The 27,952-nt window shown below is 46.2% G+C and overlaps 1 protein-coding gene across 2 annotated transcripts in view; it reads right to left on the reverse strand.

The window, feature by feature from the left end:
* The window catches only part of ULK1 (unc-51 like autophagy activating kinase 1), a 75,579-nt gene that overhangs the window by 18,309 nt on the left and 29,318 nt on the right, over positions 1 to 27,952 (reverse strand). For both annotated transcript variants that reach the window (XM_030958744.1, XM_030958743.1), the window contains exons 10-17: positions 23,133 to 23,191; positions 19,384 to 19,466; positions 16,453 to 16,503; positions 10,085 to 10,173; positions 7,906 to 8,071; positions 6,609 to 6,669; positions 6,224 to 6,313; positions 2,338 to 2,463 (exon numbers count right to left, since the gene is read on the reverse strand). In XM_030958744.1, coding sequence (XP_030814604.1) covers positions 2,338 to 2,463; positions 6,224 to 6,313; positions 6,609 to 6,669; positions 7,906 to 8,071; positions 10,085 to 10,173; positions 16,453 to 16,503; positions 19,384 to 19,466; positions 23,133 to 23,191 — 725 coding nt within the window. The remainder of the gene's footprint in view (positions 1 to 2,337; positions 2,464 to 6,223; positions 6,314 to 6,608; positions 6,670 to 7,905; positions 8,072 to 10,084; positions 10,174 to 16,452; positions 16,504 to 19,383; positions 19,467 to 23,132; positions 23,192 to 27,952) is intronic.

The raw sequence follows: 27,952 nt of genomic DNA on the forward strand, positions 1-27,952 counted from the left end.
ATCACTTCTCTTCAGGTTGCTCCAGATTCAGAGGCTAATGTTCATCAAGTGCCTGGCCCTGAAGCAAAATGAATTTCCAAAGAGAAAGGTGAGAAGATACCTGGATATTCAGTGGCAGAAAGTATTGCCCTGCCATGTTTTTAATTCTCCAGACCATGAGCCATGCAGAAGGCTGAATTATTTTATCTATCAGGAACTTGCAGAAGAAAACCACCAGGTGACTGCTGCTGCTGGAAGATGTGGAATGTCAAATGCCACCCTGTGAGACCCAGGCAAGCCAGCAGAGGAGCAGGACAGGTGATGTGGCCAGAGGCACACACACCTAACCAGCACCTCAGCAAGCCACCCATTTGTCCACAACCACAGCAGTCACACAGCAGCCAGCCAGGTGACAGGGGGACATTTCTCAGCCACTAGAGTGCACGTCAAGGTTTGCAATCAAACAACTCAGCAAACACGACTCAGCACTCAGCACCAATGGCCTGTTTGATGCACCTGATGGAAAAGTGGAATCACAAAATGCCTGGTGGAGTTTTCTCCTGCCATTCCTGAAGGGTGTCTCCTGAACCTGCTGATTAGAGGAAGTGATGGCCAGAGATAAGTATGGCTTCCTGGGGCAGAAAAACATGACGCCAGAGATGCTGAGAAGATGCTAAACGCAGCCTGTGAGTCACCCTGATGGGGCCCATTCCTCGAGTTCCTGTGCAGGGACATGCCACTCTCAGCATTACACAGAGGTGACTAAAAGGAGCAGAACATGGCAGTTTGCTCCCTGGCTGTAGCTGTGGGCTGTGAGCCTCAGCTCAGCAGCTCTGGGTTGGCACAGCACCTTCTCCAGAGCTCTCTCTTGATACCTCACAGGGATAATCAGGATTCTTGTGAGGTCCAAAACCAACAGCATCCACAAGTTTTCCTGTCAAAAACATAAGGCATGTAGGAAACAGGACAGAGTTCACCACAAAACCTGCCACACACTTAAAAAAGTTAACATAAAGCAGTATTAAAGTTACAGTGGCACAGACCAAGCCTTGTGCTAATCCCTATCCTTGATCAGTATCAGCATTTCGTGTCTCTGCTTCTGGGTCCACTTCAAATAAGCCTCATCCTGAATTAGACTGGCTGAAGCCCAAATTTAGGCTGATGTAGGTATTACCCTACTTTCAAAATCTAAACTTTAACTAATCCAGACACCAACACAACTCATCCTAGAAAGGACGTGACACCTCCTAGACACTTCTATTTGAGTGCCCTTGTTGCACAAGCTCCTTAAGATCCTGTGTTGGTCTCCTTCCCATCAGTCCATGACCTGGGCTGCTGCTGCCAGCCAACAATCACATGTGAGAAGAGATAAAAGCCCTGCATGTCTTGGATATACCAGGCATGACCTCTGCACTCAGGTCAGCTGTCTGCTGCAGACTTGGCGTCAGGGTCTTCCTGACAGCCTTCAGAAAACATGCTCTGCCTCAAGGGCTTAAATTGCTCATGATTTACTCAGTCCTGGCTGCATAACCACATTAAAATGCAACTCGTGCACAACACATCATCTATGGCATGACTGGCTACAGGAACCAATTAAGGTAAAGTCAGGTAGGTTCTGTAGCCCCATCCATTTTAGTTGTTTATCTCAAATCTTCCTTTTATAAAGGCATCTGCCAGATGGATGGGTCTCTCTGCCTGGACACTTGGACGCCCAATCCATAGCTGGCATGGGAAAAGCTGTCAGACTCAAAGTGGCTCAGCCTTCACTTTGAGCTGACAGGAGCTTTCTCACATAAAAGCACACAGGCAAAATTGACAGTGCTAACAAATAAATCTCAACACCACCACAAAAAACACCCCAAAACCACCCCAAAACACACCCCTACAGTGAGGGACTTTTGAAGGAGCTGGGGCTGTTAGCCTGGAGAAGAGGAGGCTTAGAGGTGACCTTATTGCTCTCTACACCTTCCTGAAGGGAGGCTGCAGACAGGCGGGGGTCAGTCTCTGACAGAACCAGAGGACACAGTCTCAAGCTACCTCAGGGAAGGTACAGGTTGGATATTAGGAAGAAATTTTTCACTGAAAGAATAATAAAGTACTGGAATGCTCTTCCCAGGGAAGGGTAGAATCACCATCTCTAGATGTGTTTAAAAAAAGACTGGACATGGCACTTGGTGCTACAGTTGAGGTGTCGGGGCACAGCTTGGACTCGATGATCTAGGAGGTCTCTTCCAACCTCATTATTCTGTGACTCTGTGAGGGGGAGAGCCCAACACACGGGGATATTTACAGAGGTACAGAAAGCACAGTGTAAAGCAGTTTGTTTCCAGAGCCCCTGGTCCCAACCCCAGCACTTACCGGGGAGACGAGTAAGGATTGGGAGACTGCAGGTTCTGCTCGATCCGCCGGTAGTTGTGGATCTGTGTGGGGACTGGGATGGGCACAGAGTGGCCGTACTTGCTGCTGGAAAACTGCCCTGGCCGCCTGTGGGAAGGAGACACACAGAGACAACCTCCTGTAAGGGCTGGGCCTTCCACCAGCTAATTGGAGATTTTATCTTCATGAAGCAACTGCACGTGGGGAGCGTCCTCTGGCTGCTCTGGGGCTGTGGGTTTGCAGCAGGAGGTGGTTCAATGTCATATCAAAGGGAAATGGCACCACACATCTCCTGAAAACAGGCAGCTTTCCTCCAGCACCATTCCCACCCACAGCCTGATGTTCAAACCTCACCCAAGCACACCACTCCCTCCAGGAAAACCAGAGCCCTGCTATTTCAGGCCATGGCTGGCCCAGTTTCCAAGAGCTCAGATCCACAGCCAAGCAGACAGAGCTGAGCAGGGGCTAAACATCCCTGGCTCACAAAGGACACCAGCACAGACTTTGCTGACAAGGGCTGCTTGTGAGTGACTCATGCACAGGCACTGCTGCAGCCACGGCACCCCCGTGGAAGCCTCACACCACGAAGGGAATGCAGTGCTGTAGATCAGAATATTGGCAAGTTAGCTACAGGGTGGAGAAGGCAAATCTGAGGGACAGGAGCTGGTATCTCTCTATAGCCATCAAGGACAAGATAGAATACCACACACACAAAATGGGACAAGTCCATTCTGCAAATTTCAGGCTCCTTCCATCCAAGCAGATTAATTGGCTCATGTCTGATCCCTGTTCCCTCAGGTTACTCTTGGCCTGTCCACCAGGCTACACACAAACCATGCTGTACAAAACCCATGCAAATACCACATTTAACTAAGTAGCTGCCTAAAGTCTTTTCCTAAAGGCTCCAGAATTCCAGGATTAATTGCCATGGCAAAGCTATTTACAACTGCCAACACCAATTGCAGGGATGTTGAACAATTACAGGAAGATCTTATTGGTAATGAAGGCTTCTGCAGTCTCCCTCATTGTCAAGCAAGGAACACACCTGGGTCTGCCCCTGACAAGATGGAAGCATCACTCCTTGGGGTCTAGCACTTGGAATGGAAATATTTTACATGACATGAAGGGATATACTTGTTTCAGCAAGAACACATATGTATTCAGGAGAAGAAAGAAGAGTTTCTGCAGATCTCCACAGAGTGCATGTGAAGATACTTCTCCATCACAGGAGAGCCAAATAACTGGAAGAGATCTTTCATCAAGGCTGAATGATCAAATGATTCTGATCTTTTCATTCCTCTCTCAACTTTCTAAAGTTTCATATATTCTTCCTTGTGTGCACTTATTTCTTCCACCAAGAAAAGAGATTCTTAATTTCCTATTTGTCTCCAAAAGGCAGCATGGATGCCTTGATTCTTCACTGACACACAAAAAAAAAGCCATTCAAGGTTTCTAGTAGCTCAGCAAAAAGGTGAGGCTTTGATGTATCTGTCTTCCATAAGTATAAAACATGGTATTCTGACAGACATAAACAAAACAAAGCTTTAGCAAGAAATCTGAAGGTTCATGTGAAACCTTGTGCTCACTTTGAACATACATTTCAAATGCTATCTTTTCTATCTGGTCAAAATTCTTTATCAAAAAATAAATTCTTGGGTAAAAGGATTCTCCCTCTCCCCAAGAGTTATATCAAGTCCTTATTTCCTTCACGTGGTGCAAGCTGCAAAGGAAATTATCCAAATGAGGTGACACACACTAAACCTGCTAAATGGCCTCAAGCCCTAAAGACTGCAATTGACCATAAACCTGCAAAGTCCAAGAGATAAAGCTGGGACAGGGAGTTTAACAACTTGGCAGTAATTAAAAGCTCTTTGAGAACAGTATTAAATCTAGTGCTGTGGGGTACATCCAAGGAATTACCTTTCATTAGACTTACTAAGCATCTTCAAGTGTTTAAAAAAAAGAATTAAAAAAAAAGGATCAACTATTGGCATGTTTTTATTCTGCCCAGTTCTTAATCTCTTAATTAAGAGCAAGGAGAGTTGTCAGTGTACCATGACATCCTGTGGAAAACCCACTGCTGGCCACTCTGAAACAGCCCTTGCTTTCTGCCCCAGATGGACTGCAGCCAGCCCTGCCTGCTAGCCTGGAGCCACACAGGGAAGGGAGAATGCTGCTTCCAAGTGAGCAGGCAGAGGGAAAACCAGGAGTGCTCTGCACCAGTGGAGCCAAGTGCTGAACCAACAGGTCTGGTGCCATCTACAAGGAAGGGCACTGAAACCCAGTGAGGGTGGCACAGCTGGGTGGCACCAGCTCTGGGCACTTCCAGGGGACAGAACAAAGAGCAAGCTTTGTCCTCTGGACTCAGAGTGACTGCTCCAATCTTTCATTACTGATGTCTTACCCCCATCCCAAACAGCACAGAAAGGAGCTTTCCAGTGTTACTTCAAGGCAGACAGAAAAGTGGGAAGTAGCACTAGAGGGTTTGGCATCTGCTCCACAGAAACTGCTGGGAAGGAGCTGGAAAGACAGTGAGAGTGGAAACATGTTTAGATCAAAGCTTCTGGCATTGACTGGCACCCTGGGATCCACTAGAAAACGATGAGGTCAGTTTGGTGAACAGTGAGAAGTGGGCAGCATTTGTGGTCAACTTCCCTGAATTTCTCCTCACTGCTGCCCAGAAGCAAGGCCAAATCCTTTAACAGAGACTGATCTCCAGAATGCAAAGGAATCAGTTAAGGAATAAGCTGTTAAAAAGCTTAGCAGGCCATGGCATAAGAAGCCTCATGCAATTAAACTCCACACTGTGGTACACGCTTGCCAATTAATCTGATCACGTCAGCCAGGCTCTGAGCTATATTATTCTCTGTTAAATTTGTATGCTTTGAGGCTATGTTTTGTCATTTTCTGGGCTCTGTTCATGACAAATGTGTTCAACACATAGCCTGGGACTATATTTTCTTCTTAAAAAAGATTTTAGGGTCATCCATCTCCCAGTGTGAAATCCCCTTAAACCATCCTCCCCCGACAGGTGCCATATTGACAGAACAGAAGATGAAAGCTGTCCTGCTTCCCCAGCAGGCAAGAACAAGATGGGAAGCAACACGAGCAGTTCCCTGCAAGCTAAGCACATACCCTGAAGCTTCAGGGCCCAGAGTCAAGGGGATCACCTTCCAAAGACCATTAACACCTTGGGAACACAAAAGTGTCTGGTCAAACTGGGCAGCTGGTACTGTTATGTGTGGGCAGCTGTCACTTACAACACTTCTAAAGGCCAAAACTGAGTTTAGAGCAACTGGTTTAGTTGGAATGAAACTCATCACCATGCCTGTTTGCACATGCTCCTCCTACTCCTGCATCCCCCATTAGTAAACAAGGTCCAGTATCAGCATTACTTTCTAGAGCCACAGCACAAAGAGCTTTTCAACAAACCACAAACAACTAAGCAGGTCCTCATCTATCCTTCAACACCCCCCCCACACTTGTCCAGTAAATTAGAATTAGAAACAAGGGTCTTTAGCTGGAATTCTCCCCACCTCTGAGGGCTGGGCACTGGGGGAACGTGCCAGCAGAGTACATTTACCTTCTGAGAACAATCCCTGCCTCTCAGGGAACACAGTTAATTCCAGCTCTCCTGTGTTCCCTCCTAGCCCCTCCTGAGAGCCAGAAGAGGGAGACAGGCTCAGTAGGTGGGACTGATCAGTGCCCAAGGCTGGAGAGTTTCTCCTGGGTGTTTCTTGTTACCCATTAATTAAGAGGAGAGATGTGGATCTTGCCCAGCACACCAACAGCAGTAAAATCCCCCTGGAAGTCAATGGGAGTTGGATTATTCAGTGTTACACAGACACCACCAAACAGTTTTTCTTACCCAGATGGGCTTGGAGAACTGCTGTAAGGGGGTGATGGAGATGGTGTCCTCCCCTGGCTTTCCAAGCCTGCTGAAGTCACCAGGGAACTCCTGAGGAAAACAGAAAGAACTCAGCTGGCAGAGCCTGGGAACCAGCCCTGTTTCCCTCCTACAAAGCACAGCAACAGAGCTGTGTCTGCCCAGCACCTCGTCAGTGGGAGCTCTGGGCACTGTCATCCTGCTCCCACCACAACTGAAAATGGTCAGAACCAGGCAGGTGACAGACATCCCTGAAAAAAAGGCTGATAACTCAGGAAGATCTTCCCTCCCATCCAGCAGAACCCCACAGTCCCAAACACCAGCAGGCTCCATGGCTGGACAGTTTCAGGTGTCTTGGTAATCTTACCCACTGTACATCAGACTGTCCTGGATTGGTTTCCCTCCTGCAGCCTCAGCAGCTAAATCACCTGAGGAACAAGGAAGTGCAGAAAGAGATTAATTAAAGATAATTTTCTTAAAAACCTTTATACATTCATAGCAATTGAGATTTTGTGTAGAATTTCCTGCTCCTCCAAGCCCTGCTGAGTTGTTCCTGAAGTCAGTGTTTTGCAAACCACACGTGGGCTGAAGCTGAAGTTCATGGTGGATGCTGCTAATCCTTGCACCCTAAAGTTTTGGAAAATTTAGGCTGAAAGCAAGTCCTCTTGTAAGGGGGCTTGACAATCCTGACTATCATTTGAGGCAACAGGTCCATGTCCATTTGGTGCAAGTCACTGGCTGCTGTGTAAAAGTGGTACAAGATTCTCATGGTGCTTTGAAACATCCCTGTCCTCCCTGGCAAAAATCCAGGGCAGCCAGATGAGCTGGCAGCTGGATACACAACAAACATCTGAACTGGGAACATGACCAGCACCAGGCAAGTGTGTACTGGTCCCATCACTGATTCCAGGGAAAACACAAGCTTCTCCTTATCCTAAGTATTGCAGAGATCTTCCAGAAATAACTCTACCCCTCCAAATTCCTGTTTTAATACAAGTGGTGCAACTGTGAAAGGAGGAATCTCAGCGTTTATCACCAAGTTCCAACTCAGCAAAGCATCACACACGTGGGCAAGGCTGAACAATGTCCTTCTGCTGGTTAAGTAAGGATGTGTGCAGGGACATACTTGGGCATGTGGCTGAACTGTGGCCTGGTTCTATGTACATCTGTATTTGCAAGCAAGTCCTACCGAAGTATAAACACATAAAGGTCATAAAATGAAATTTAGAGCACATGAAGAAAAAACAACATATTTTAGTATTTCTCAGGGATTTTTGTAAAATCCAGCTTGCTGGCTGAAATCCTGTCTTGGACTGTGATGCTGAGTGAAACTGAAGACAGGATAACAAGGTAAAAGCTTCAGTGAGAGAGACTTTTCCCTGTGAGTCTATTTATCTTCTTTTTCAGTTGGATTTCCAGGTTCAATCTCTTATTGAGATCCTCAAGTAATCTTTACTCTCAAATCCTGTCTTTAAAGGTAATTACAAAACATCCTATGAAACTAGCCAGTGAGCCAGATCTCTCTGCCAGCTTGAAAACAAAACCACTCCTACTATTCAGTCCAAACACACAAGTTTAACCACACTTTCAACTTTTCAATATCTATCCTTAACATCCACATCCCACTCTGCTCAGAACATCTGCATTTTCAGAAACCACCTTACTTGAGAACTGTGCAGGGACCATGACAAAGTCATCTGTGTCACAGGAGGAATTCTTGCTGCTGCTTCCTGCAGAGTCCTTGGATCCGTGCAGGAACCCGGGCGAGTCCTGGGTGGGAGATGCCAGTGCCTTCTCCTGCAGCTGCTGCTGCATCTCTCCAAGGGACTGCTAATTCAGGGAGAAAACAAACACTGCCTTCAGCACAGCTACTTCATCATTCTGCTCCATACCTTAAACTGAGCTGTACGAGGCTACAAACAACATTTTGCTGATAAACCAGGGCTGATGGTTTGCCAGAAGCAGCTGTTCAGATTGCTGAAAAGGAACAGCCTTTTATGTCCCTGTCAGAACAGTGCATCTTTTGTTACACAAAATATACTTCCAGTGTGTCTGATGCTCCACAGATAAGAAAAATTCACTCAAGGTATTGCATCCCTCTGCTGAGGTTTTCTGGCTCAATCACACATTTTCTACCAACTCACTTTAGTGTGGCTGGGAACACCAGAGGAGCTTTCAGAGATACTTCTGGTTGTTCTTTAGGGTTATGCTTTTTCTGTTTTGTTCTTAAACACAGAACCATCTGGTCTCTATTTGTGCTTTTGCAGCACTTGGTAACATGGAGATAAGTGTTCCTGAACTTCCAAGACCACCCTGTTTTGCTGTATTGCTGCTAAGAAGCTAAAGAAAGGCCCAAAAGAGATTCAACTTCCAGCAGATAAACAGCTCACAGCTGTCAGAGGCAGGACAGTCCCTAAAAAGTCCCATTTTCCTGCTTCCTTCAGCTAAATGATGAACAGCCCCACAATCCCCTACCACTGCAGACAGATGGAGGAGGCTGGATGGTTTAAGAAAGCTTTAAGCAGCTGAACTGCCCACGGAGCAGATCACAATCTTTATCCTGATGCATTTCCAGGCTGAGAAAGACTCGAAGCAGCTTTCACTTGGGCCTCATTATGACTTTGTTCACCCTGCAGAGACTCCTGCTGCAGCAGGGGGGCATTCCCTCTCTCTGCACACACAGGATATACAGGCAGAAGGAATTTTCCAGCTGTCAAAGTTGTCTCTTTTCCACCCAATCTGCAAACTCTGCCCTGCAGACGTGGCATTTTTCCCAGACTGAGCCAGCAATCCTCCATCAGCAAAACCTCCAAAGCAGAGCAGGAGAGGTGCAGTAAACCTCTAACATGGGACCCCCTCCCAGTCTTCCAGTGATTCTGTACAATCCCTAAGCTTCCCAGACCAGGAAAGCTCAGGAGAGTGAGTCTGCTTTTCACACCACCTGCTCATTCCTGGAGTCTTATGGCCAGGAGGGTTCAGCCAATACTCTCTACTTCAGGCTGCAGGGAGGAAGCTCTCAGGGACACAGTCATGAAACATTCAGAGGGGAGCAGACCTGTCTTCTCTGTCCAGCTCACCTACAACTTCTGCTGGTGCCCCTCAGTCTTTCCCATACCAAATTAAGATACTTTGGCCCAGGGAAACTCAGAGAACAGAGCAAAAGAACAGTCATGCCAGGGAGGAAGAAGTTCCATCCTTCTCCCTTCCCTTACCAATCACACCAGCAGCATTCCTGAGCTCAAAGTCAAAGGCAGCTTTCACCAAGAGCCTTCAAAAACAACCTTTCAGTTCAGCGAGCTGGAGGAATGCCACTACACTGGTCGCTTAAATATTCTGCCCTCCAGAAAAGTTTTCACCATTTTGGACAACCAGAGAGAAAAGCCATCAGTTCAGATCATCTTTCATGAGACCACTGGGCTGTGGCAGGTCTGGTGTGAGCAAACAGCTTTGCTGAATGCCCCTCTGTGGTGCCTGGACATGCTGGTCAGAAGGAGGTGGATACACTCTGCTAGAACACACAGAATGTGCAGCCAAGGAAGCAGAGCTACACCCTGAATTAGCAACTGGTTTGGGTTCCAAGGAGCTTTCCATCTCTGCCAAGACAAGGTAGAGCTGCTCATACCAACTTCTTTCATAATGGCCTCTGATCCAACAGGCAATGGCACACTGAAACATGTCTTGGGCAGAGTAAGCCAACCTTCAGGAAAGATCAAAACTGGAGAGAACACTGCACCAAGCCCAGCACGAGCTACAGTGTTCAGTGACTAAAGCAGAGACCTCATTTCAAACACACAAGCAGGAAAGCCATTAACACACACAGTGCAGCCTCTGAGCTGTACTTACAGGAGGTGATGCCAGGTGGGAAGTGGATGAGCTGCTAGAGGAACTACCAGAGCCAGAACTGGGGTAAGAAGGCATTGGCACGGAAGCAGCTAAAACCAGCAAAAGACAAAATCAAAATAAGTGGTTAAACCAAGATCAAGCAATAATAAAAAGTCTTCTTCATCTTTTCCCATCAGATTTATCTCATGCATCATCATGTGTCTCATGTATCATACATGGTCAATGAAAGGAGAACAAAAGAAAATCAGCATTCTGTTCAGTTATGTGATTCACATGCATCCACTCCTCTGTGCACACTCTCACTGGGCTGAGAACTCCTGATCAAGACCAGATGCCCACTCAACCACTGACCTACACAAGCAGCAAGATGGTTTTTTACCCTAAAGAGCCTCCAAAACATCTTTGCAAATGCAGGGAAAGAGAAAGAGAAAAGTGAACAGAGTTGCTCGTGTCTGGGGCAGAAGCCAGGAGCTAGACCATACCCTGACAGATTCTTCCTCATGAGACCTCAGGGCTTGGCACACATACATCAAATATTGGGAGGTGAGTGCCAAGTTAAACTCATGCCTACTCAAAGCCTGTGTGTTTGCTGTCCAAACAGCCACTCGGGCATCCCAGGCCACGTGCTCCTAGCAAAATCCCAAAACCCAACAAAAAACCTTCCAGGGGGTTTCCTCCAGGAAATAGTGCATTGCTTCCTATAGCTCAACTTGGTCACTTCTGCAAGTTAAACATGTTTTGGTTATTCAGTATCTTTGTACAGAAATTGTTTCCATGGTACAGGCCATCCCCGCATCTCTCCCTTTTATGTTTTATTGCTCAGTATAGGAACTGCCAATTTCATTCACTTCTTTGTTGCACTGGCCTTTGTAACCCTCACAAGGCCTAAAGCTTACACTGAAAAGGCCTGGTTAGCACTGACCTTCAGGCAGAAAAGATGATTAAGGCATCAGAGGAGAAAAGAATATTTAACTCCAATAACTTATGCAAGTGAGGTTCAGTAAATAACAGAAGAGCTCAGCTCAGCCAAGCAGGGAGACAGTCAGAGGTAACAATGGCTCTTCAAAGGACTTTGAAGTAGTTAGTGGTTCAAATTCCCCTGTTCACATGCACAAGACTGAACAACACAGAAGAGCCCAAAATCCCCACTTCAAGGCAGCCTGAAGTCAGATTTTACACTGGAACCATTTTGGTATTTGAATGACTTAAGATAGAGATCAGAGACAATGAGGAGAGGAACACTTTGCTGCTCTTCCATTAAGCTGGCAGAGAATTAGCACCTTCTATCAAATTTCTACCTTTATAGTAGCTGTGCTAATGACTCCACGGCTAATACAAGGGAGATTAATAACACCTAGAAGAGGAATGCTTCTGTCTGAAGTAAAACTACCTCTGTCATTAATCCCATTAGATACTACAAAGTACTTACTCTATCCAACAGGCTAGAAAAATAAAAGTCCATTTCTCTGCAATTAGCTGTCGAAACAGTGTTCTAATGATAAAAGAATGGGAAAATATGCCTTTTAATAACAGGCTTTAGGAAATCTTTCCATGCAGCCTATCAAAGAAGGTTAAAGGATGACTGGACCAGAGTCTTTTATCACAAAGAGAGCAATCACTGAGACACTGAATTCCTCACTCTGAGAGAGATGTAACAAGATCCAACAGCAGGAAAGAGAAGCCAAAGCAGTGTAGACTTAAAATATATATTTTAATGTAACTGAGCACTTTAACAGTTTAAGCAGGGTCACAGTGATCTCCTCCAGCCTTTGCCAACATTAAGAAGTAGGAACCCACAGCAGGATGGTGGTGGGGGCTGGACACACTTTTTAGCTTCTGCATCTATTCTGCACCAGATTCAGTGCCCTTGGTGGGCTGTGCTGCTGTGACACACTGCCCTGGCTCCTGTACAGCAGCAGGGATGGAGGTGTCCCAAGGATGGGTGTTCTGGGAGGTCAGGGGCTTGGCATGGAGAGCCACTCTGTCCACAGCCAGCACAGCTGCTTTCCCTCCCCACACTCAGAGAACACACACAGAGTCCTGAGAACTTGCCTGTAAAATGAAGAGCTCTGTCCTGCCTCTATCACATTGCTTTTGATCTCCACAGTCCTCCCACAGAGCCTGCAGAGCAATCCCTAGGACCTTGCCTACAGATTTAATACTAGAAAGAAGGAGAAAAAAAGGCCCCCCTCCCCATTTATCCTGCCAGCTGCTAAAGAACAAATCACCCATGTACACACAGCCCTTCCTGGTATGGAAGGGTACTTTTAAAAAAAAGATAACTGAATTCTCTACTGTATCCACACATGCCTGATGCAAGGCTTGCATCACCATTCATTTTTCCTGGAATTAGCATTTTTGTTAGAGTCATTCCAGTTCTCTCACAAGGTCCCCTCCAGCCTATTTTGGTTCTGTGATTACTGATTTAAACCTGGCTGGAATTGAGACATTTCTATTTTTGACTATGTGCTTCAGATAGCTTTTCATTAATCAGGAGGGAAGACAAGCTGGCAGACTTTGCCATTATCTGAAACTCAAACTCAGCTGCATGAAGCACTCCTTTAGATACAGCCTCTATTAATCACTGTTCTTATTTAAATCCCTTTGAACTCCCCAAATTTACACTGTAATGCTGTGAGCTCCAACTCAGAAGGTCCTGACAGTCCAAACAGACTTTGATGCACGCAGAACCATGAGGTTTGGCTCTGACAAACCCTCTCTGACCTCCACATCCCTGCTGGGGCATTATTTGGTGTCAGCCATGTAGGCCAGCTTGAAAGAAAGACGCCTGCTTCCATCTCCTCCACACACCCAGGCACTCCCAGCTCAAAATTAAAAAGGGTGCAAACACTTGGCTCATCATGTTTTCAGTTGAGTCTGAATGTGGGGAATGTTAACATGAATTGTAGGCTCCCACCCAAATCCAGAAATTGCTGGATTGTAATTGTAATGTAAATAAGTCTGTTTTCATAATTGTCCTCTCCAACTTGCTCCAGCAGAAAAACAGTCATCCTGCACATTGTGTAACCAATGCCAACTGGTTTCAAAATGGGAGAGCTGGGAGCCATAAAGGCAAGCCTGTGCTCCAGCTGTATGGATCCTGCTGCTGGATCCTATATTTGTAAAAATAATTTCTGACACGTCATCCCACCAGGGGCTCAGCTGTCCTAAAAATATCCAACCCTCAAGTTTTATAGAAAAGCTTTATTTGGAATCTGAGTTCTACATAGACTGGAGAGATGCACTTTCCTGATTATCCTGATTCAATTAAAACCACTCATCAAAAAGTTCTTTAATTGCAATCTCTGACAAGGCAATAAAGTTTGAGTGCAAACTCTGAAAGGACTTGTCCAAATAAGCTGCTTTTTAGAGTTTAAAAGTCTGCAGCATTAAAATCTTTTATATGCAAAAGTCATGGGGATTTTTTGCTGGTTTTCACCTGAGTATTTGATGTAAAATAAGATTAAAAAGATGGGCAAAAGTCAAGCTCAGCCTGACAGGTATTTCAGAGAGTGAAACACCCTTGCACTTCTGAACCATAACCGCTCACCTTTCGTGCTCTCTAAACTCAGAGTCAAGGAGGCAGCAGCTTCTCATTCATTAAAGGCAGGAGCAGAAAAACTTCCAAAGTATTCTGCACGGGTACCAATTACAAAGTGTTTACTGAGAGAAGACTTGCACAAGCATCTAATTATGGTTTCTCATGTGTTATTACAGTAACACACAGCCCCACACCATATGCTGATCAGACCTGGCTACAAACAGACGACAGTCTGACTAGACACAGCATTTTAAAACTTTTATTAATAAATTTTTACACATCTAAAGTACATGCTTAGTCACAGGTACAAAACCCACAATATAAAATTAATTATAAATAAACAAACAAACAAAAAAATAAAGTACAGCATCATAGTTAACAAAGCCCTCTGGGGAGGGAGATGAGAGGAGGGACATGAAAACAACCATCCCTCAAAACAGCAGGGAAGAAGAGGTGCTTGTCAGAAATATCTTATTGAAAGACTCTTGAAAGAAATGTTGACTTTGCTGTAGCATCTCAAAACACATGCAAACGTTTTTCAACAAGGGGGATCCCCCTGCCTTAGCAGCTTCAAAATTGTCCACCTGCAGAATGATCTACATTTGAGGACTCATCAGTTTTCCAGAATTCCAAAGTTCCATTATATTTAAAGAAACTCAGGTGTGGATGACTTTGTGGTAGCTAATGATCAGCTCTCAAGGAGAGCAAGAATACAAAATTCCTTGCTCAGCTCTCCACTGCAGGCATGATATTCAGTCTGAGCACGACCATCATGGTCCAGATGGAGCTCTTCTTCTCTTTGGTATTTCCTTCACTCGTGATGCTGAGCCATATGCTGAGATGAAGAAGCCCAGCAAGGTTTTGGACTCACCCTAGCTCTGCACACAGACTGAGGGGAGCCACCCCCTGAGAACTGCAGCCCTGCCAAGACACTTCAGCTACAGCTGTGGCAGGGTCAAGCCCACTGCCATGCCAGACAGCATCCCATAAATGTCAGGTGAGTTCTTCTTACGGAGATCACCATAACCCACCCTTTGCTGATACACTGGCTTCTTCTCCCTCCTATCAGAAATCAAGAAGACCACAGGCAGCCTTTTCTTCTCCAGGCTCTTCAGCACATGCCAGAGGGGCTCTGATCCATCACTGGCATTTGGCAGGAGCAGAGACCTCAGAGCAGACTACCAGAATTCTCTCCTCCACTAGCAGATTTCTGTGCACCACAGCTTGAACATCTCCAGCAATGGGCTGATTTTTCTCCCATGTCTTCAGAACCAGTAGCAGTCCCTCCTGCCTGGAGAGGGCTCCAAGCTGTGGACGTATGTCCGGAGGCGAGGATCAGCAGGGTGACAGAGAGGTCTGGGGTTTGCATAGGCCTTACCTTCCTGTGAAGGTGCTTTTTTTCTTGGTCCTTGACCCCACACCATTAACCTTGGTGCAGCAGGTGGCAAAGGCTGAGCTACGTTTTCCTGCTCATAATGGCACCTCTGGTTCCTGCACAGCAGCTGTGCACAAGTTGGAAACCGAGGCCAAGTCAGGAGAACCCTCTCCTGTTTTTCAGGGGTTTTCTGCTCCCCTGGCCAGTGAAGCAGTGGGATGGCTGGAGGTAGGAGATGAGCTGGTGGGCATGTAAGAACATCCTGAGGGGGAGATCTTCTGCCCACAGGGGGATCACACTCCAAAGGGCTTTTCCCACGCAGGACAGCAGGTGCCTGGAGTTGGGCTGGCTCAGGAGCAGCCCTGTAGGGCCAGAGTCCTTTCCTGCCCTGTTTTCCAGGGCTGGCCCCACACCCTGCTGGCACAGGGGGGTTTAGGGCCCTGGCTGCTTTGAAAGCTCCCCTAAACCAGAAGCGCCTTTTCTTGCCCGCAGGACGATCACCTGAGTGCACAGGTAAAATCTCATCAGGGACAACTCACAAGTGCTGCTCTGGCAGCAGGAAAGCAAGAGAGGGTCAGGAGTGATGTGATATCAGACAAGGTGTGCCTACTGATGGCACACATCCAAGAGGGAAACTGGGTTTGTGCTGGACATGGCTCCTCCAAGACTCAGCACTGAACACCCCAAATTAGTCACTAATGAAGATTCTTGGTGCTATATTTACTCAGGAGATTAAATGTCCAGGAGAATCCCTCCAGAGAAGACAACCATAGACAATTCCACTAACCTAAGTCTCCTGGCCAGAGGACTGTGATGCCTCATGCACTAGAAGCAACTCTGAATTGTTTTCCACAAAAAACAAACCTCTGAACCATAAAATGTGTGGCTGCAGCTTTTCCAAAGTTTTGAATCAAACGGAGGAAGAGAGAACTTGAATCGGAAATCTTTGTTTTGGCCAGCTCCCACAGAGTAATAAATGTAACCTTTCTAAAACAAGATGTATCAAGAGCTTCGATGTAAATGATGAAACAAGATTTGGTAACCACAAAATTTGGCTTTTGCACAGCCAGCCTGGCAAGCAGGGCCAAGAGTGCCAGTTTCCACCATTCACCAGCCTGAATGGTGCTACAGGTGAGGATGAAAAGCAAGACTATGAGACAAAATCCTGTGTACCTACAAGCACTTCACATAAAGCAGCTGAATACATTTCAAAACTACATTTGCTTCCACTTTAGGTTTCTAAATATCCTCCAATCATCCCTTTGAAGATAACTCAGTAAAATTAAATACATTTTGATGGCAAAATCTGGACATGACACAGTAATAAACACTGAATGCCTGCCTAAAGAACTAAGGAAACACAAAACAGAATTTTTCTTTCCTTTTGAACTAACAGCAAAGGAAGTCAGGCCATGGTTCAAAAACAGTTGTAATCGAAAATGCAATACTTACATTTTTTCATAGAGGCACTTGCATCCAAGAACGGGTGATGGAAAAATTCATCTGAAAAAAATCAAGAACAACGACTCAGTGAAAGAAAATGCCTGTAAGAAGTTTACAAAGCAGATGAAACACAGGAAGTTAGTGTTATACAGTGATTTTTCCATGCAAGAATGGAAGCTGACTGACTATGGTTGCATATAGAAGTGGTCAAGACTACAGGCTGGAGACTAGATGCAGAACTTTCTCATGAAATAAGGATGGGAAATTAATTGGATCCCTGGCTAATCAGGATGGTGAATCACTCTAAATGTAGGGATCCAGGAGAGCTGTATTTATCACACTGCACTGCCACTCACTCCAGGGAATAGGAATGATGGACAAAAAGACTTCCACTGAGTGATCTTCCATGACAGAGACCCAAACCTATCATGCACTGAGGGCAGAAATTTTTAATGGGCCTGTCCAGAACCACAGCCCAGAACTCCCTCCCTTTCACATCAAACACAACTGCTGCTTCCTCCCCTCATTATGGGAATTCATTCTACAGATCCAGGCCAAGAAAAGCTTCTGCCCTGGCTTGCTGAACACTCTCTGCATGTTTGCCTGTCCTCACAAGCAGCCACTTCTCCCAGCTCCTTCATCTCTGATTCACTGCAGCTCTGTGCCAGAGCCCTCTCCTATCACAATCAGCAACTCAGACTTTTGGGAGTGTCAGCCATGGATCAACACTGATTACTGAGCTCCAGCTTCTTTCCCAGAATGGATTTCCTGTTGCAACACCCAAGGTTTACAAACTTCTTCTGTAAACAGCTCCTCTGTGGGGACTGAGCTTTCCAGAATGCAGTCACTGGGTTTTTTGTTTGTCTGCTTTTTAATCTTAAACAATCCCTGTCCCCCCAGCCTCTCCTCCCCACTGCTGTGCCAGGGTCCTGCAGCAGAGTGCAGGGGTCTGGAGCTCAGCCCAAGACAAGGGATGGAAATCTTTGGCAGGGAAATCTGGCATCTCACAGATTAGATCTGCTGTGGATGGAGAACATCCCCATCCTGTGGGAGCTGCTCAGCTGCTGGGGTTTCCTGCTCCTTTTTCAGCCTGCTGCACTAGAGGAGGGTACCATCCATCCCTCAGCCAAGCTGACTCAACTGAGGGGGTGGAAATGATGATTTCTTTCACTTTTCCCCCACTCCTCGCTCCAAACTGCTTATTAGCTGTGCTTGCAAAGCAAAATTCAAACAACCCAGCTTGTAATCATCAGCAGGAAACTTGCAACTTGAAACCCTCCTGGTTTTCCTTTAGATAATCTTGAGATTGCAGAGAGCATCAGCTCCTGGCAGAACAGCAGCTGGGACACACAACAAGTACATGAAGTTTCAAGCTGGTGAGTTGCTGCTGTGTGACCCAACTGAGCTCTGTGGAGGTCACTGTGACATCTCCAGGCAGAGGGTCCCAGGGAACAAGGAACAGCAGGAAACCCTCTCCTATGGGGACACGCCAATTTATTGATAAAAATGTGATTAAGGACAGGAAAAAACTCAGTACTGCAAGATGTGCTGTAACTGTTGTCCAAAGTGATATCAAAAGCTCCTATCTCCAAATTCCAAGTGTTACTGCATGTTAGACATTCACTCTACTCCCAAGAGGTACAAAACCAGCTCATATGGGCTAAAAAGGTTTGCCAGACAATTTCTGACAGCAGGGAATCAAGAACTTCAAAGGCACCTTCTTTTGAAACGCACAGCAGCATGAGGGAAGAGGTAGAGATCCACAGCCCAGATAAAAGATCTGCAGGGAATAACCCTGCCAGGTGATTCTATCCAAGCCAGTCTGTCTGGAGCTTCCACAACTCACTTTTCAAAAGCTCATTCTCTCACTTCTACACTCCAGTAACCAGTCCCTGGCATTCATCACTGGATAATTATGATCAACCTCAGGTAATCCACAGTTGCGTATCCAGCTGACCATCCCCAGAAAGGCTTTCCTGGTATCTCTAATCCAAAAGAATAACAGAGGGTGCAAAACAATTCCTCTTCATCACCCAGCATGTGCTGCCCAGGAGGAAATAACCTACCTGAGCAGATAAGCAAACAAAAACCCAACAGAAAACCAACCCTCAAATCCCAGAAATATCAGACTATTTTACCCAAGTCTGACTAAAAGCAGCATCCTGAACACACACAGGACGTGTTTGCCTTTAGATGACCTGGTCCTTTCAGTGATTCAAGGAAATGCTCCACCTCTGTCTGCTTTCCTCTAGGGCATGACTTTCCTAGGAGGTTCTTCAGAGCTTTGAGCTCAGCTAAAACACATCTGGAAGATGCTGCCAAGTCAGAACCACCGGGCTCACAATGAATGCTCTCGGTTTGGAAGGAATTAAGACAAAAGAGGAAATCCTCATGTCAGCCAAGTCAGGAGACTGAGATAAAGGCTTGGAGAGCTTGAGCCCTGAGAAGGACCAAGGCTTCCTTCCACAGTAACTGGAGAAGGAGGGGAGGATCTGCAAGCAGCTGCAACTCCTGGCTCAGATTATCACAGCAAACCCTGAGAAGCAGAGGGTAGTGACTGGATTGTTCAATAAATGAGCGCAGCTTGCAGCTCTGGGAAGAAACTGTGACAGAAAAGCACAGATACACAAGACACATTTCACCTAGTAGCACACTTAACCACAGCTCAGAGAGATGATAAAAGCAGAAGCCAGGACAGGGAATGCAAGTAACAAACATGCTGAAAGTGTGCCAAGTCTCCTTGGTTTACAAAATCGTACTGAAATCAGCATTGACTTTCCAGCACATAAACTAAAACCCCCAAGATCATGCAACCCTCCAGGCACAGGTGAAATCCAGGTGTCTGGATGCTTCTCCGAGCACCAGCCAAAAGCAGAGAGGCTTGGGCAGAGCCAAAAGAACAGAGAGAGCAGCAGAACTCAAGGTGGAAGGAGGCCTTACCAAAGTCCATGCGGTCCTTATGGTTACGCTGCAGGAGGCCCAGCAGGAGCTGCCTCAGGTGGCTTGATGTCTCCCTGGGGATGCTAGGATTGAAAACAAAAGCAAAATAAGAGACTGACAGTCTACTTAAACTGCTTTTACATATTCAGGAAGGCAACTGGCAGAACTCACTCCATGCCTGCTGGGCCAGGAACACAGGAGCTCACTGGAGGGAGGTTGATCACAAATGTCTTTATTTTGAGTTTCACTCCCTACTGCCATTGGTCAGGCTACAGCTCATTCTGCTTCAGTGGCCTCTCCCATGAGCACCTGCAGATCCTTCCCTTCACAGTGTCATCCCTCTGGTGGCTCAGCTAAGCCCATTCCACTTGCAGTATTTCACACATAATAAATAAAATCACTCCTACTTGCTCTAAAGGGAATAAGATCACTAGAACAAAGCAGTTTCCAAGGGGAAGCTTCCAATTAAGACACTGGTGGTGAAATGTATCACCAATTAGTACCATTTTATTAAGGCATTTATTTTTTCAGTGTAGCTTATGTAAGACTAGCAAGTAACCCTTGTCTGTGTGGTCCCTGGATATACAGCATAGATTAATCAAAGGCCACTAAGATGTGAGCAACTGCCACCTCAGCAAGCTAAAATTTGTGCAGTTATTACATCACTTTTCAGCATAGTTAGGAAGAAAATATTCTTTTCAACAGCCTTTGAAACACAAAAGGGCTGGTAGAGCACTGTGCCCTCCCTCACCCCACAAACAGATGGGGGAGAGGCCAGGGCAGCGCTTCATAACTCCTGCAGATTGAAAAATGCAGGGAATAAATGAATGGATTAAGGCAAGGAAAGCAGAGTTCAGCTCTTGCATAAGTGGATTCAGCTCTGATGACTTCCCTCCATCCCCAGAAGTGCTGCTGGGGGCTTTGGGCTGGGGCAGAGCTCTCCTAGAGAGGCGTGGGCGGTTGCAGCTCCTCTCAGTATTAACTCTGTTTATCATGGCTGCTCCCACCATGGCCCCCACGCTCTGCCAGGCTTTCCCCTCTCCCCATGCTGGGTCAGCTGAGGTAATGACATTTGTGCCCAACACAGTAATTTTAGCTCTCAGTGGCTCTGCACGTGGCTCTGGCATCAGTCACTGCCCTGAGGCCAAGCCTGACCAATGCTGGGAGAAAAAACCCTTCCTCTGTCATCTCCACCCACACTCCCTACCACAGACAGGAGTAAAACAGAAGCTCAAAAATAGTGAGGGGGAAAAAAGGGTGCTAGCTAGCAGTACCAAACTGTTCACAGAAACAGGAGATGGCAGGCAAGGTATGTGTTCACACATTTCAGTACCACCCAGGTATCTCTCTGTGAAGCCCTAGGCCTTGCTGGGGCAGGAATTTGAACCCAAGATCAGAGAATGATGGCAAGCATCTCTCATCCTTGTTTGTGCTGGAGGAGCTGCCTTTCCATCCCTGATGCTAGAATGGTTTGTGCACCATCTCAGGCTGACACAGGAGGAGGTCACCAGGACCCTGAAGGGATGCAGTCAGACTGAGCCTCAGGTGGAGCCTCCCATCAAAAGAGGTGTCCCTTGGAAGCACATTGTGTAATGGAATAACCCAAAGACACCACAGCAAGCAGCCTCCTGAAAAATGCATTAGTGCTGGAGTCCTGCAGCCCTGCAGTGTTTTCATCTTCATTTATTTATCTGTGACATGTAAAGCTCTCATTCAAAATGAGTCCATTTCCCAGCTATGACTTTAACCTTGGTTCTAAAGCAAGAAACAGGTACATCAACTCATGGACTTCAGATGGCACAACACAGATGAAGAGGGTGCAGATTAACAGCCTGTTTGTTTCCTCTTACCTCCCATGTCCAAAGCTTTGCTACCCTTCAGTATTATTTTCTAGGACCATCTTTTAAACATGAGCACAAATCTGCCTCCTTGCCCCCACGACCTGAATGTACTTTGCCATGCAAACCAGCACAATGAATGTTAATTGTTTAGAACAGCACCATTAAAATTGTGAAGCCTTTGGGCTTCTGCTCCATGGGCTCCCCAGAATGCTCAGAATTGCATCTCCTCAGCTGGAGCAGCAGCAGTGCTTCCCCACTCCATTCCCAAGACAAAACACTTTCCCTGGCCATGGCAAGGAAGTGTGTGCCAGCCTGCATAGCCCCAAGGAAAATGAAACCAAATCCTGGCACTGCTGCAGTCTGAGAAGGAGGTCTCTGGAGTAGTTTTGTGTTTCATCCTGTGCTGGCAGGGCATTCAAGGAGTTTATTCATGTTTACTCAGGAATAGCACAGATTGCAGCCCATGCTAAAGAGACAAACTGACTTTGGAAAGAGGGAATTGTCATTTACACAAAGGCCAGTTCAGATCTGACTTCCACAGCAAGAAAAACAATCACCTTGGATCTGAATTTTGGAAGAATTTGGTAGTTCAAAAGTGCAGGTAAATGAAAATGGCAAATGCAGACTGTGAAGGACTCAAAGGACTAATCCCTACAAGAACAGACATGCTCTCCTCTTACAGCTGAGTTCAATTTTCCCCTTCCCTGCACCACGAGCCAAACAACAGCAGGGCAGTGGGATCAACACAAGAAAACTTCTTAGTTTTATGGATTAATTTCTCATTTAGTAAGAGAGGCTACCTCAAAGGTGAGCAGCCATGTTTTGGGCTGTGTAGGAAAAACAGAAGCTCTACTCTCTGCTCACATAGACTGGCTCCAACTTTGCAGTCACATTTTTGCTTTAAATTGTTTGTTTTTAGGTGTTTTACTCCATCACACCCTCTGGTTCAGTCCAAGTGCCCCAGAGATAATCCTGGTAGAAATTTGTGTCTTCTCCTCAAATCAAAAAAGGAAGTAATTAAAGGGAAATTAACTGCATATCACAAGTCATTGATAAGAGCTCCAGCTTCTTGACAGTTCCTTTCAGTTATCTCTTGGAGCTGTCTGAACTGATAAGGGAAAAGAAAAATCCATATACAGCAACCCAATGAACTTCCTGCATATATGGCTGCATTAGCAGCTCTGCCAACTGGAAGATAACTTTCTGGTTAAAAAAGGCCATCCATATTTTAGATACACAATCTGGAACTTCAGTCCTGTCTCTGTACCAGGCTGAGGTTTTTAGAGCCAGGACGAGCTTCTGCTTTCAGAGCTCAGAAATGAAAAGGAAAGACCACAGCAACAAAACCAAAATACCCTGACAAATCACAGCAGCGAGGTAACATACACCCTGCTGGGATGAGAGCAGCTCTCTTCCCCCTGGAAACTGCAGCAGTGTCCATTTCCAGGGAGGTGATAGTGTTTCCCCCAAGAGCAGGATGGACACAAGCAGTTGCTGCCCTGACACGTGAGAAAAGGGAATGTGATCCTCAGTCAGGTGTGGCAGGTTCCAGCAGAGCTGCAGCCTGGCTGATCCCAGAGTTGCCTTGAGTCCCTCCCAAGGCTCTCAGCCTCAGGGCAGCCACGTGTGCAGCAGCACCTCTAGCTGGCTCTTGGAATCACCAACAGCCCTGAATTTGGGCACTGTAGGAGGATAAGGTCTGCAGAGAGACAGGACACCCCAGCCCTGGCTGTCTGCTGCTGCCCGACTTTCCCGGGGCCACATCACTGCTGGGCTCAGGAATGGGGAAAGGCAGGAGGCCAAATATTTCAGTCACCTCCCCAAGTGACAAGCCAGGAGCATGCAAGGACAGGTGTAAACACAGAGTAAACAAGTGCCTACAAACATTGACACTGGAAAAATTCTTACTTGGGCATCAGCATCTTGTTTTTCTCATAGAAGAGGCGGAGATCCTGTGGGCTGCTGGCCTGTGGGGGAGAAAGAAAGCAGCACATGAAGCAGTTGACAATGAAGAAAAGGGATTAGCATCTTTATTTCACTGTAGCTCTGAAGAGCAGAGGCTCTTTTTAATTGCTGGACCAGCACAGACAATGCAGCTTGCTTTAGACTGAAAAGGCAGCCCTGTGCTGCAGTGAAAATACACTATTCCAACCTGCTGCCCTTTTGTCCCTGACCTGGTTCTGTCCTGCTCTGCCCTTCCACAGGCTGAGCTTTACTGCAGTGGGCTCTGATGCTCAGGTTTGAGCTGGCCTAATAGCCTCACCCAGGAGACAAAATAATTGTAGATGTGAGGAGCCCCAAATGATGAATGGCAGCTCCTGCTGAGAACATGGATTAATGCTGCAGGGCATTTAGAAAAGGGGCAGGGAGCTTGTTGATGGGCAAGGGATCTGTGAAGAGCCTAGGAACATGGAGAAACAGCAACTGAATTAGGATTTTCTACTTTAGTTCCAGGAAGCCAGAAGGTCTCAAGCCACAGCACTATTTTATTTGTGCAGTAATAAACACAACTGTGGGGGATGTTGATGACAAGATTCCAAATTCTGAGAGATGGGATTAAAAAAAAGGTGGGGGCTAGGCACAAGAGGTTTACAGCTGAGGTTAAAAATAAAATCACCATCAGACAAGCACAGACACATAAAAATCCCCTAATATAAATTCTCCACTTGTTTTCATGCAATGAATAATAAAGGCCAGTAAATTAACCCTAGAGTCTCAAGCTTTTCTGCTTAGGCAAAGTTGCTTTATTAAAGGCAGAGCAGGCTGGCTGCACGACACAGACATGAAGGCACATAAACAGGGCAGGAAGATCAGAGGGATTCATCTGCAATCAATTATTAGTGCAGCAGAGTGTGTAGGAAAATGTGAATGAGGAGGCAACAGGCAGCTTCTCCTGATGTTCAGGGCAGGCTCAAAAACCCCTTGAGCCTTCCACCTGCTTCTGTTTCTAAGTTAGAAGCATTTAAGGTCAATTAAGATGCTTAAAATGGCAAATCAGACAGGCCAATCTGCAGATGGCCATCAAAATACCACTAACACTGCATGGCTGCAAAAGCAGCCACATAAGATGCTGTTTCAACACCACCTACTCCCTCTGGCTGCAGATGAAAATTAAGGATAACTGAGAGCTCAGTAAAAAAACCTCAAAAGAAACCAAAGGTAGTCTCAAAAGCTGATAGTATCAACACAGTTGTGTAGTATTCATCAGGGCAGTTTTTTATACAGCCTTACCAACAGAAGCTACACCAAAAGAACACCAGAATTAAAGCAGAGCACCTTGTTACACAGATGTCAAACTGCATCATAATTTCCAGCTGCTGCCACTCAAATTGATTCAGGAAAACTCCATTTTACACCTTCCCTTGGCAGATCTTGGAATGTAATTAGATTAATATTTGGCAAACTTTAGGGAAGCAAGCATACACACTGCACCAAATATCCTGGCCACATTGCCCAGAGTGATGACAAATATTCCTGACAGACAAAGTAAAAGGAGGGGCAGAACTCCAGCCCAGGGAGGGAAGGGCTCATTCACTTCAGAGAGATACAAGCCTTGGCTGTTTGCTCTGGTCATTTCCTGTTGCAACAGCTCAATTGTTTCACAAATACAATGAAGCTCTGATCTACTTCAAACACTGTTTTGTCAGAAATTTTCCTGGCAATAAAGAGGGAGTATATTTAAATCAGCACATATATGCAGACCAGTTCATTAGAGAAGGTTTCCAAGCACTGGCTTGGACAGAAACAAAGTTCTCAATGAAGTTTTCCTCCTCTTTGTACAAATTCAAGAGATGCCCCTGCAGGGATGCTGTCCCTCCACGTTCTGCTGTCTCAGTACCAGCCCCACTGGCTCTGCAGGGACCCTGCCAGGCTCCTCCCCACCCAGACCACCCTCCCTCCCTTGGGCTGTCCCTGAGCCTGTGATTCAAGGCTGGTCCCACAGCAGATACCAGGGGAAGAGAGTCATTCTAGTGAGTGCCCAGCACAGACAGCCAGGGATCACCATTAATTTGGTAAAACCACCTGCAGCTTCATGTAACTTCATTATTAATTGACTGAGTCACACAGTTCTGCTCCCAGTAACCTGTCCACTGCTCTCTGGCTATCATACAGTTCATAAAGCAATAGGACTCTCAGCCACTTTGCTCAGCTCTCTTTCAATAAATAGTGCTTCTCTAAGAATCATGGACAAAAAAACAACTCATGTTTGTAATACAGTAAAAATGTCACTTGAATTCCCTCATCTAGGAAGCTAAGAACTTAAACTGAAATTTGCCTTCCAGGCAGATACACCCTGCCCAAGAAAAACACCAGAGGCACCAAACAGCCACACCACTCAAGGTACACAGAGCCAGCTTACTACCTGTGGGCCAGCACCCACCTATCAGAACCAGGGATGCAGAACAGCTCAGCTTTCCCTAGAGCCAGGAGGGCACCCCAGCACGCCAGTTCACACCCTCAGTCCCCCTCTCATGCCACTAGGAGCAGCTGTATTTTGGTTTTGTCTATCCTTTCTATATATAGAGGCAACCGGGCAAATTCAATCCTGCCACTCTGTTACTTTGTCCTGAGCAGCAGTGGAAATATGTTGAGCCAACAAAGGCATTCAGCAGAACCCTGCCAAATCCCCTTCAGTGCTGGCTGCTGGCAATGAATTGCATGTGAAAAGCAGGCAGGGTGGTGCTTCCAAAAGCACTCAGCAGTGGATTTGTCACGCTTGGGCCATGGCTGGATGCAAAAGCCCAACGTTCAGGCAGAAGAGGGCCAGAGACTTTCACACCTTCCCTGTCTATCCAACACTCCATAGCAGGTCTATGGTATTGCTCTGCTCTTTGAATCCTTGCCTTGGGGATTTAGAGGTGAAGAAAGGGGATTTGGTTATGTTAGAAAGAAAAAATAAGTAAGTAATGTTGTTTCTAGCTCAGCAGCTCTAGGGAAAAGCTTGAAAAACTTATGAAAATGTTTTCTGATATTTTAAGACTCCCACAACTAAGTGGCTGGCATTCAGAGGACTTGAAGGCCCAAGGACCAGAAACAAGCAAACAGAAAAAAACAACCCCTGAACCTTTTTCTTTAGCAGTCCATGGATTTCTCCCTACTGCCAACAGAGCATGGTAAGACCCACAAACACTGGTCCATAAGGCAGTGGTCCATTGACTACAGCAACAAGTCACCCACTGCACCCAGTCTCAGCACAATTACCCACCAGTTCCAGGAATTCCTGTTCCCATGAACACAGGGCACTCCAAAGGAACAGAGCTGGGAACAGAAGAGCAAGCTGCCTAACAAATACACCAGGGGTTCAAATTCCTGGCATAAAATCCAGCCTTTCCTGGTGTTCCTCAAGGCCATTTCACAACATAGCAGTTGCTGTAAGTGATACATAATCCCAGTACTTATGCAGACAGAATTAACTCAGAGTTAAAGCAGTGAACTTGGTACACCAGACTTAGAAATTAATTTTTCACCTAACAGCTAGCTGGGATGAGAACATAAACATGCAGGTTAACTATTTCAGAGCTGCAGAAAAACTTGCATTAATTTTCTTGTCAACTCCCTGCTCTTTGTCTCACTCTCCCCCAGACTCAGGGTACCATGTCCATAGAAAGCTCAAGATTCCTGCAAGGGCTCAGACAACCAGGTTTCAGGGTGTTTAGCAGGATCTGATGTCCCACTGCCACTGCCAGAGCCAGCTCTGACACAACCTGCTCGTGCTCAGTGGGGTGTCTGCTTACCAAGAGCTGCCCAGATTTAAAAGGGGTCACACAACAGAAGCCACCAGAAATATCAGTGTGATTCCTCCCACACAGAGGGAAAAAAAAAAAAAGAAAGAGGAGATTGAGGTCATTTAACTAATCATATTTAAAACACCATCTGACAAGGACTAGATTGGTTTTGGATTGTTTTAGACCTTGTGTAAATTTTTCTTCTCTTGCCTCCAGCTTTGCTTTTGGTTGTCACTTGTTTACACAGCCAGCACCACCTCACAGTGGGCATGGGGTCCCAAACTTTTCAACTCAGGTATGGACAAGAATAAACCACTACACTCCCCAGGCCCTTCCCAGGTGTGGTCAGCAGGAGCAGGAAATGCACTGTTCAAGTCCTGTCCTCAGCGACAGAAATGCAGAGATGTGAGTGCAGACCACTTATTAGGCAAGGCAAATTAACAATTCCACATTAATACAGAGCTCAGCAAATCTGTTTATAGGGATTATGAATCCCATTAATCTCATCCCTATGGCAGTCTCACTGTTTTGTTTATGGCCATGTTTAATACAAAAAGCTCCTTAAGAAAGCTTCACCAGCCATCCTACCAACTGTTCACATCTGAGCATCAGCAGCTTCTTTCTTCTCTGCGTGCAGCGAGGCATGGAAGGGACAGGAATGGCTCTGGGAAATCGCCTTGGGTGACCCAGCTATAGTTAATTTTAACTCTGAGACAGCCAGAAATCACATTCATGCACATGCACATTGCTGTCTTGATTTACAAGCACTCTCAGGATTGACAGCTGCCTCAGCCTTTCCACACATTTGATCTTTTTTCCATCTAACCCATTTCCCCGAAGCCCTATTTTATTTTTAGGCAGCTCATTCCTCCTCATGCAGATAACACTGGAGTCCTCTTTGCATCCTCCTGAAGGTGCCTCCTTGGCTCAGGCAGTGGCAGCTACAGCACCCAAACTCAGAATGTTTCATGAGCTCCAGATTCCCATGGGAATCTCAGCTAG

This window comes from Camarhynchus parvulus, chromosome 15 (genome assembly GCF_901933205.1).
Source record: "Camarhynchus parvulus chromosome 15, STF_HiC, whole genome shotgun sequence".
Lineage (NCBI taxonomy): Eukaryota > Metazoa > Chordata > Aves > Passeriformes > Thraupidae > Camarhynchus > Camarhynchus parvulus.